Here is an 11,734-nt window from a genome sequence, read left to right as displayed (position 1 = left end):
CTTAGTGGCGCATACGGTTAGTGCTGTGCTTTGGGAACATGAGGTCATGGGTTCGAATCCCAGCTCTTACTTTCACTTATTGAGATTTCCTTTTGTGTTCCCTTTAACACGTTCTTCTCGACCTGTCTGGTTTTCCACACGTGTTATATTTTTGAAATCTTTTCTGTTGTTGCTCCGCACTGCAGTGGTTCTGCTCAGCATTTGCTTTGCTTCGGGTTCGGGCTCTGTATTGCGCGCTTTCTGCGCTTTGCGCATTTGCTGCATCGTGTGGTTTTTGCTGTGCTTTGGGTGCTCATTGCGCTGAAGGTGCTTGACCCCGCAATTGCTGCTTGCAGCTATATTTAACTTATGGAATTGAGGTTTGGGGAATTAATTATAAGAGTTCCCTACATTCCCTGGTAATACTCCAGAAACGTGTAGTCAGAGTTATTCATAAGGCAGGTTATTAAGAACATACAAATATTTTGTTTTTACAAAGTAACATGCTCAAATTTATGGACTTAATTGATTTTTATATTGTTCAATTAGGATATAAAGCAAATCGGGTTCTTTTACCAGCGAATATTCAAAAATTATTCACAGAAAGAGATAGCTGTTACAATCTGAGAGGTTATGCCCATTTTAAAGTACCTGCTTTTAGAACGACAAGGAAAAGTATGTGTGTGTCTGTGTGTGGTTCCAGACTCTGGAATACCCTGAGCTCCCACCTTAAGCAGTGCCCATCCATTCATCAATTTAAAGCAAAGTATAAACAAATAATATTGTCTAAGTATAGGACGGAAGAATGGTCTTAGGGTGGAAGTGGAATACGTTATAGAGCTAGATTAGTGACTATTTGTTACAGGCAATGTTTTCTTTCTCTATCTTTTTTGTACTTATTGAAGAGTTTTTTTTTCTTTTCTTTCATGTCTTAATATAAGTATTGTGAGCAATTATTGTTGATTGTACAGTCACTGGAACAGGATAGCATAAACATGTGACGACTGTCTTATTGGTTAATAAATGTAATTGCGGCTTAATGGTATAAAAGGGGGTAGGTGTTAATAAGCTTAAGCTTTTACTTGTATTGTAATGAAATTTGTTATTATGTTGATTTTATGTATTAGATGCTCAAATAAAAACTAAATGATGATGATGAGAGTTATGGACAAGGTTAGGGTTAGTGGAATAAGTTGACATTCACCTGCAAGAATACTTATAGTCAGTAGAATATCTGTTGAGGGAACCATAACAATAAAGTAAATATTAAACAGACAGTTTACTAATACTCTAAAGATTGATAGTTGATAAGCAGTTGCAAAGTTACTTAAAATTAGTAAAATGTTGACTATCAAAATAAAGTGTTATTTAGTTGCAATATGAGTAAATATATTGTCACAGAAATTGGATTTGATGTCTTTTATTAGCTTTATTTTTTAAAAATGCAAACCTTTTGTGAGGGAAAACTGTTTCTGGGTCTAAGTTTAAAATCAAAAGCCGCTGTATTCGGCTGCTTATGTTGTCCATTGATTTTTTTCCTGTGTTTTCTACCGCATCTATTAATGTAAAGCTGCTTTAAAACAATTAAACAATTGTGAAAAGCACTATATAATTAAAATTAAGAAGGCCTGTATCCTTTTCAAATGAGACATTGATTGCAATCCAAAGATCCACACATTTATTTTTTCAAAGTGACACATACAAGATGCATGTTTGACAAATGAAAGGATTACATATACATCTTTGTATCTTTTTGGAATCTACAATTATCCCATAAAACATCCAAAATATTTCTTGCTAGAGCATGGTTGAGGGTAGAAGTGCACTCAATAAGTATTGGTACCATGCAGACAAAATTCCTCTCTTTGCTTAGTCAAGGAATGTCTAAACAATAAAGTGTGAATATGAGACAAAAGTACATATAAAGCATGACTGAACACTAAAAACTTATATCATAGAGTACTAATGGTATTAAGACCATGCAACATTACATTATCTTCAGTATCATTAGACATGTATTCGATTACACAAAAAAACACAATGTCATGTTATTAATATAAGAGTAACTCTTGACTTTGCTGCCTGTGACAGCAACATTTTTCATAGCAACATGACTACATGCCCTGACAAACAGTTTTATCATTTCAGCAGTTCCTATGATTAAAGTATCCAAGTGACATAAACCCAAATGACAAAGAACCCAAGAAAAAAAAGAAACATAATGACCCTAATTATAGACAATAATCACAAGAATGTGTGTATAAATAGAGATTAATCATTGGAAACCTCACACAGGTTAGTACAATAGTGTAAGGCAACAAAGACAGAACTACAACTAATGCAAAATTTGGACACTTAAAACTGTATAGTAGCTGACTAAATACATCCACTGAAAATCACCTTGACACCAGTTATTACGAGAAAATAAAAAGGGCAGATATGATTCAGCAAAATATGGCTGTAATGCATTTATCTCACATTATCTCCACAATTTCATCAATCTTCTGCAGCAGCTCTGTTGCCTGAGTTTGATTGTTTTGATCTATATTGTTAAATCCGTGATATCTACCCCCACACCTCTCAATTAATGCCTGTATTCCTGGGCTCTCTTTGATATATTCCTCTAATGTTTTACCATTCAGCAAATCTACATGAGTGAACAGAATGATGGTGTACTGTGCTGCAGCTTTACCAAAGTTCTTCTGAATCCACTTCAATGTCTTCTGTTCTTCCTCTGTGAATCTCCCCACTTTGATGACCAGCAGGAACACGTGAGGACCAGGAGTAGACATCTCTATACACTTCTGTATTTCAGACGTCAGTTCTTCATTACTGATCGATGTATTAGAGAGTCCTGGGGTGTCAGTCACTGAGATTTTTCTATTCTCTACTGTTGTCTCTTCTTTTTTACAATGTCTAGTAACAGCATTAGGGGAACAGTCTTCCATAAACGCATCTCTACCCAGTATCTTGTTTCCTGTTGCACTCTTTCCTGATCCGGTTTTACCCACCAGCACAATCCTCACATCTATTAGAGAATAAGATATATATATTAGTAATGGTTAAGTTTATAGAAATCAAATAATGTTGCATTGTTATTAAATCATATATTAAAGATATAATATTATTGTCATGCATATTAAAGTATACTGTAAAAATTCTCCAGAAATTACAGTATTACTGGATATTACTGGCAACTAGCTGCCAGTAAGTTACTGTAGATTTTACATTTATGTTATTTAATGGCAACAGTTTGTTCAAAGTTAAATGAACATTAAACATTCTTTATATTCTACAGTAAGTTACTGGCAACCAGCTGCGTAATTACAGCTAATTTTTACAGTGTAAAGAAGCCTGATCCCACAGATGATTTAATATTTACCATTTCTCGACAGATTTCTTTCTTCCACATGTCTTTCATACTCCACTACTCTTGGTCTACGTGATATAGCTGCTGCAACTATTGCAACTCCTGCAACTGCTGCACATGCTGCACGTGCTGCACCTACTGCTATACCTGTTGCACCTGCTCCACATATTAAAGTTCCTCCTCCATATAATAGTGCTTTTAGAGTCATGTCTTTAATTGTTTGCATTAATATGCGTCTCTGAGCTTGTTTATAAATCTCATTAGTGTAGTACTTTCTTCCATTATTGTTCACCATTTCATCAATCTTCTGCAGCAGCTCTGTTACCTGAGTTTGATTGTTTTTATCTTTATTGTTAAATCCGTGATATCTACCCCCACACCTCTCAATTAATGCCTTTATTTCTGGACTCTCTTTGATATATTCATCTAATGATTTACCATCCAGCAAATCTACATGAGTGAACAGAATGATGGTGTAATGTGCCGCATCTTCACCAAAATTCTCCTGAATCCACTTCACTGTCTTCTGTTCCTCTTCTGAGAATCTCCCCACTTTAATGATGAGGAGGAAGACGTGAGGACCAGGTATGGACATCTCTATACACTTCTGTATTTCAGATTTCAGTTCTTTATTAGTGCTTGATGTTTCAAAGAGTCCTGGGGTGTCGGTCAATGAGATTTTTCTGTTCTTCCTTATTGTGTCTTCTTTTTTACTTCTTTTAGTAACAGCATTAGGGGAAAAATCTGCTTTAAACACAACTCTACCCAGTATCTTGTTTCCTGTTGCACTTTTTCCTGATCCAGTTTTACCCACCAGCACAATCCTCACATCTATAAGAGAATAAGAGATATATATTAGAATGGTTATGTCTATAGAAATCAAATAATGTTGCATTGTAATTAAATAATACAGTAAAGATGAAATAGTATTATCATGCATATTAAAATAAGGAAGCCTGAACCCACAGATGATTTAATATTTACCATTACTCAACAGATTTATTTCTTCCAAATATCTTTCATACTTCAACATCAGTTTATCTATTAGAGACTTTTTTTGGACAGGTTCTCTCATTGGTTTTATTTGATTCTTCAGGTAGATCTCAAAGCTGTAGTGCTCTCCTTTATTCTTGTTCACCACTGTATTAATGAACTTTAAGAGCTTCATGATCTCATTGGAATCAAACTCACGTTTGCTGTTTATTGTACAATAGTTTCCATCAAAATATCTCAGCAGCTCTTTGATTTTCTCACTCTCAATAAATTGACTCAATTTTTTGTTAGTTTTTTCTTGTCCAATAAACAGCACTAATGTGAACTTTAACACTTCTGGTCCAAAGTACTCCTGAATCTTTTGTACAACATCTCCATCATCTTCAGTGAATGTGTCTGGTCTGATGATGAGCAGGAAGGCATGAGGACCAGGATCAGCAAAACAAAGACTCTTCATCATTTCATTCTCTAGATCTTCATCAGTCAGTTCAGTGTTGAAGAATCCTGGAGTGTCAATAACTGAGATGTTTTTATCTTCTACTCTTCCTCTCTGTCGTTCACTCACTGTTGTGGTCGTCTCTTTAAATGCTTCTCTGCACAGGATTGCATTACCTGTTGCACTCTTACCAACACCAGAGACTCCCAGTAACACAATCCTCAGCTCGTGTGAAGCAAGTGATTCATCATGTTCTGTAATAGATGTCAGATGTAGTTATGTAGTTATGCATCTGTCTGTGATCTCTTCAACAAAACTTTTTTTATCAATGCACTGCACCCATGTTTTTTGGTGTATAGTGAGGAATTAGAGCTTCTAAAAATTAAGATAACATTTTAATAAACACTTATTTAAATTAAGAAAATATTTATTATGCTTAAGTAAAAGCTAAAATGTTTGGCATTAGGGATGGGCAGTGTTCTTGATACGTGTATTTCAAATACGCATTTTAAATACAAAATTTTATTTTGTAGTTTGTATTTAATGGGATTGATGAAAATGCCTTTGTGTTTTGTATCAAAATACTTTAGTGTTTTGTATTTTTAAAATGTAAGAAGTCTACATGATGACATGATAGAAGTGCGATTAAATTCAGATAACATTTCTGGCTAATTTTAAAATCTAAAAATATTGATCATTTAATAATTGTTAATTATAAATTTATTATAATAATTATAAAATGTTTTTTTCAACTAATTGATTTGTTGAGTATTGTACTCCTAGTTGTAGTAGCTGTTTAGGATCATAATATTTTTGTTTGCATACCATTGCATAAATGACTGTCTGACACACAATATATTATTATATTTATGATAACATTCAAATGATGAATTAGTTAGAAACTAGTTGCTATAAATACAGGTGCCATTAGTTGTCTTCTTGTGAATTACTTGTTTGTAAGTGTTGCTAATGCAAAGTTGGCCCTTCATTACCAGTTACATGTTGCTATATACATATTTTTTTAGATTTTTCCATGACTTAAAGGCAGGAAAGGCAGGAATTATCTAAAAAACTTTTTTACAAATTTGTTTAACCTGTTAACCCTCTTTCCATTTTCTGAACCCCCCACAAAAACTGTCATAGCCAAACTAAAATAGATACAGTTTATGAAGTCTTTGCACTAAAAGCATAAGTTTGGTCTCATTTGAAAGCAGACACTTGGAAGTTTATTAAACTGTCTTTATATACCAATGCATAATTAAAATGTAAGTACTCTGAAAAAGAAAGTATAAAACTCGAGTGTCTGTAGACCTTTCACGACTGTTTTAAACACAGTTAATTATTTCCATTCGGGATGAAACAAATGATTGGCTTGCGCGACTATCACACTCCCTCGCGACCATGGCACCACCCCAGTTGCTACGGGATCTGCCCACACGCACACCCGATTGTTTATTCAGTGCACAAGGCACTCTAGGAAGAGCAAAAGTATGGCAGAGAAAGACCATTCAGAACTCACAGTACCTGCATATCCAGTCAGCGAAGGCAAACAAGGCAAAAAAGGAATAAACGAAGAGATCAAACGAGAATAAATATCGTGTGGCTTTTCCAGTATCGATATGCTAGCTTAATAGTGAGTAAAGCTATCGTATTTGTTTATATTCATAGTGATAAAGTTAGGTGTATTATTACATGTGATTGTGACATGATGTTACTACATGCACCGTAAATGCTTCTCCCAGCGGAGCGGTTGGTGTCGCACGTTCATGTGTTTTGGGGCGTGGCTTAAGAAGAAACACAGAAGGGAGGGAGTGAAGTGAACGGAAATAATGAGCTGTGTTTAAAACAATTGTAAGAGGTCTAAAGACACTCGATTTTTATACTCTCTTTTTCAGAGTACTTACATTTTACTTATGTATTGATATATAAAGACAGTTTAAACAAATTTGGAAAAAAGTGTTTTAAACCTGCAGTGACTTAAACCTGCCTACTCTGCCTTTAATCAGAGTCAATGTAATGATGAAGGAATGGATCAAAGTCCAAAAAAGAAATGTAATTCTCCCTTGTAAAAGTATTTCAAATAAAAAAAAACAGAAGTTTATTTTGATATGTGTTGTGGCTTCTGTATTTTGTAGTTTATTCTGATACACTTATAAGGTATTTGGCATTTTATTTTAAGATACATTTTGATGTGTCTTTGCCCAACCCTGGGCATTAATAAAGTACAACATTTAAATCTTTAAAAATATTATACAATGTGAGTTTGAAACAACATTGTCATATTTGCTGTTGTGTGTTTTTCTCCCTTTTTTTAAGTTGAAGTAGTTGCCTATAATATTATATATATTGAATAATAGTAAGTGACAGGATGGTAAATCATTTAAACATGAAGAAAATAATACTGTGTGGACTGATGGGTTCAAAAACAGCATGACCATCTGAAAAAACTGGTATTGTTTTTTGATATGTCTATTATGTGAGCATTTTTTGTGAGAAACAGAAACATGATCTACTTCCCTGTTTTTAATTTCCTACGCCAATAACTATTTGCATACAGGGTAAAACCAGAGGGACATAAACAGAATTTATTACTTTTATTATACTGTACAATTGTATTGACAAAAACATACTTAAAAAAAACTTTGATATAAGTTTCATATTGAATGTTACATTACACTTTTAAATATTAATTCTAGTAAAGGAAAGTCGTAGCTTGCATAAACTTGTTGTGGCCTAATTAATAGGATGTATGTATTTTGATTGCATAGAGACAGAGCGCAGCGCGTCACAACCTGAAAACCACGCCCACCGGGGGGGGAAAGCAATCCAACAGTCTCCATTGACTTTGTATTGCAAAAGGCCGCCTCCTTGTCATTTCTGGCTTATAACAAAAAACTGAATAATGCCTAAAAGCTGCTTTGGGACAATATGTACAGCTAACAAGCCAAAGAACACAGAAATAAGTTTTTATAAGCTGTCGAGCCGTAAAACCCAGTCTTTACGGAGAATAAAGTGGATCGCCGATTACGTTTCCCCCTATTGGACGCAGTTTTACTAATAGGAGTACTATGAAAAGTTGCCTGTTTCCATTTCTGTGTCTAAACGCTCGTTTTTTGAAGTCGACAGCTTATAAAAAATTATTTATTTATTTTTTTGGCGTGTTAGATGTACACCTTGTCACACAGCAGCTTTTAGGTATTATTCTGTTTTTAAGTTTAATCTGTAAATAAGTTTTTATAAGCTGTCGACCCCAAAAAACGAGCGTTTAAAGACACAAAAATGGATACAGGCAACTTTTCATAGTACTTCTATTAGTAGAACTGCGTCCACTAGGGGGAAACGTAGTCGGCGATCCACTTTATTCTCCTTAAAGGCTGGGTTTTACGGCTCGACAGCTTATAAAAACTTATTTCTGGGTTCTTTGGCTTGTTAGCTGTACATATTGTCACACAGCAGCTTTTAGGCATTATTCAGTTTTTTGTTATAAGCCAGAAATGACAAGGAGGCGGCTTCTCGCAATACAAAGTCAATGGAGACGGTTGGAATGATTTCCCCCCCAGTGGGCGTGGTTTTCAAATTTGCATAACGGCGCTCTGTCTCTATACAGTTTAAAATTTCCATCCATTTGGATGACATACTTTTTTGAAATTGAAATACTTTGGATTTAGTAATACACATTACATAAATTTCATTCATACTAGTTTCATATAACTGACATTGACATCAATCACATAAAGTTTATTAGTTTGTTTAGATAAAAAGTATGTAATCCAAATGGATGGATGTTTTATATGCAAAAAATACATAAATCTTATTAATTAGGCTAAATATTTTTGAGTGAATATTACAATGTTCATACATTTTATTTTGTTTAACACTTCTAAATCTAATTCAAAAGCACACCTCTAGTTACAATGCCATAATGTTAACATTTTCTATCAAAAACATAAACATAATTTATGATGTGTCATACTTAATATGTCCCTAATCTGTATAACTTTTTATCTTTGTGTGAAAGTTTGACTGACCTTTATTTGTTGATGCCATCGCTGCAAGGAAATCTGCTGCTGTTTTGTTTAAGAGACTGACTGCCTGACTGAGTGTAATGATGAATACTTCACAGTTATAAAACTTTCCAACATGAAAGTGAAAGTAACATTGTTATCTCGTTGGTACCCTATCTCACGGAAGATCTTGTTATAGTCACGAAATATTTGATTAATTTATTCATGTCCATGGCACGATATTCTGCTTGTTTTCATGCCGTTGATTGTGAATGTCTTTTTTGTGTCACACGAATTTCTATAAATAGTTTTTATATCCATGGCACGACTTTCTTTTTCGTGTCATTTTATGTACCGTTTTCTCTTTTTTCCCTTTTTTTTAAACAGGAGATGAAGAATTTACGAACATGTGGCGAGTTTAGCACTGGGACAGCGCTGTGAGTGTTTTGAAAAGCATTACTTAATAAAGGTTCTCATCTCACCATATTCACAGGCCACAAGTCATCATCATATACAATAAATCCGTGGGGAAGCATTTAAAAACATTTCAAAATAAATGCAATTTTTGCACTTTTAAAAGTAAAAAAACATTTTAATAAATATTTTTCTCCTGAAATTAAGAAAATATTCATTATGCTTAAGTAAAAGCTAAAAATGTTTGGCATTAGGGATCGGCAGTATTTTTGATATGCATTTCAAATACAAAGATACAGTAGTTTATTTTAATAAATCAATTAATGTATTTATAAAGCACAATTAAACACAACTACCACTGACCAATGTGCTGTACAAAATAAAAAACAAAAACCACAAATCACAGGTAAGGTTGCAACCAACATCAAAACAAGGCAATTAACTCACCAGTCATTTAGTGTAGGACAGCTCAAATATTTTTTTTAAATTATATTTAAACATTGGTAGGGTAGTAGCAGTTCTAATAACAGTGGGCAAGCTGTTCCAGAGTCTTGGTGCCACTATTGAAAATAGCCTTGATCTAGGAGCCACTAAGAGCCTCACATTGGCTGACATAAGAACTCTTGTCGGTTGATGGACTTTCACCAAATCAGAAAGGTAAGATGGTGCTAACCCATTTAAAGACTTAAAAACTAGTGACAGGACTTTAAAATGTATACTATAATGCACAGGTATGTATACATGTTGTGGCTGCTGCATTTTGTAGTTTAATTTGATGCACCTATAAGGTATTTGTTTTAAAATATATTTTGATGTATCTTTGCATAATTTATTAATACGCTGTTAACTACTTTTATCACACATATTGACAAAAACCTATTTTTTTATCTTTGATGTAAGTGTCATACTGAATGTTTCATAACACTTTTAAATATTAATTCTAGTAAAGGAAAGTCCTAGCTTGCATAAACGTGTTGTAATATAAACACTTCATAATATCACAATGTTCATCTATACATTTTATTCTGTTTAACACTTCTAAATCTCATAAGTCTTCAAAAAAATCTTCAAAATCACACTTCTAAAACAAGACCTCTAATGTTTACGTTCAAAGAACATAAACATGATTTATGATGATAGATTTACTCCGTGTTATTACACGGCTCTCTGGAATGCTTGATTCTGATTGGTCAGTTGAGACATTTGCAGGTTCGTTCTTTTCAAATAATAACTGCTCCAAAGTAATAACGCATGGCCTGTACTACTTGTACGATTAAAATCGCTCCGCGCCAATAAAGACCAATAAAGATTCCGTTTTGGCGCCATCTTGGACAACCACAATTAAGAATGGACAATTTTGACATTAATTTTAACATGTACGGAAAAAACAAAACATTTAAACAGTGGATAGAAGAACGAACAAAGACAAGACACAGAGAGCTTACTGAGACTGAACTTGACAAAATAGAGCATGACAGCTACGAAGCCAACACACAAAAAAAATACAGAATGGGCATTAAAACTTCTCAAAGACTGGCTAAAAGAGAAAAAAATAGAGACAGACAAGTATGAAGCAGAGGATCTTAATAAGGTATTACGATCATTTTATGCATCTGTGCAAAGTTTCGCGGAAGGATAAAAATGTTAATTTAAAACAAATATGCCAATAAAATGTTTCAAATTCATATTCATGTCCGTTTTTTTTCTTATATGACAAGTAGCCGTGTAATAAGCGGGATAATGTAGAGGCAGCCAGTAGTTATCGGGAAAATAAGCCCCTTCAGTGTGATACAAGACCCTCCGCTTCGCGTCGGGTGCTGATCACCCTGTCGGGGCTTATTTCCCGATAACTACCGGCTGCCTCTACATTATCCCTTACTTATACTTAGTGATACTTAATATGAAACTATAACCCTAGTCTCAAGTTTCATATAACTTTATATCATTGTGTGAGTTTGACTGAACTTTATTTATTGATGCCATCGATAAAGCTTATTTATAAGGCCCTGAGTCTGTTAATCCCAAAACTTTACAGAATGCAGTTTGCAATTCAGTTTCTGATAATTTTAGAATTTGACTGTTTTAGCTATTTTTTCACAGCAGTTTTTAACAGTGTACCATTGTCTGTGTACCCTTAACCTGTATATGTATCTGTAGTGCACGTATTAATCACGGTGACGGTAATACTGTGACATGAGTTTAATGCAAACTCACTGTGAATTCAAAATACAAACCAAACTTAGAAATCTAAAAAGAAATGTACTATTATGCCTCCAAAACACTCTTTGCTCAATATCTTAACCAAAACACATCAAAACGTTTCACAAATTCACCGGAGATCTTCTGACAGTAAGAGAAAAAGACCAAAAGCACAGATTGCTCGGCCCTGTAGAAATATTTAAAGTAGCCTTGTTACAATTAACTCCGCATTAGTTTATGCCCCGCTCACCCCTACTTTACCTTTTTTAAGAACGCATTCAAAATGTGTAAAATTTTTGATTCTATAGGACCCCTACCATGATATCCATTTGACAGATT

General features: G+C 34.0%; 2 protein-coding genes across 2 annotated transcripts; both read right to left on the bottom strand.

Moving 5' to 3' along the window:
* Window positions 1-1,938: 1,938 nt before the first annotated feature.
* LOC141362883 (GTPase IMAP family member 7-like) lies at window positions 1,939-8,859 on the bottom strand. Its single transcript, XM_073865147.1, has 2 exons — window positions 8,807-8,859; window positions 1,939-3,007 (listed from the first exon to the last, which is right to left on the bottom strand). Exons 1-2 carry the CDS (start codon window positions 8,823-8,825, stop codon window positions 2,454-2,456), a joined length of 573 nt encoding a protein of 190 aa, XP_073721248.1. The 5' UTR covers window positions 8,826-8,859; the 3' UTR covers window positions 1,939-2,453.
* Window positions 3,351-5,121, bottom strand: LOC129426171 (GTPase IMAP family member 8-like). The gene is made up of 3 exons (XM_073864929.1): window positions 5,118-5,121; window positions 4,334-5,032; window positions 3,351-4,219 (listed from the first exon to the last, which is right to left on the bottom strand). Exons 1-3 carry the CDS (start codon window positions 5,119-5,121, stop codon window positions 3,351-3,353), a joined length of 1,572 nt encoding a protein of 523 aa, XP_073721030.1.
* Window positions 8,860-11,734: the final 2,875 nt, after the last annotated feature.

Source organism: Misgurnus anguillicaudatus, unplaced genomic scaffold (assembly GCF_027580225.2).
Source record: "Misgurnus anguillicaudatus unplaced genomic scaffold, ASM2758022v2 HiC_scaffold_29, whole genome shotgun sequence".
In the NCBI taxonomy this organism is placed as follows: Eukaryota; Metazoa; Chordata; class Actinopteri; order Cypriniformes; family Cobitidae; genus Misgurnus; species Misgurnus anguillicaudatus.
Note: the sequence above shows the minus strand (reverse complement) of the source record. Positions and strands in the feature narration are given on the sequence as shown.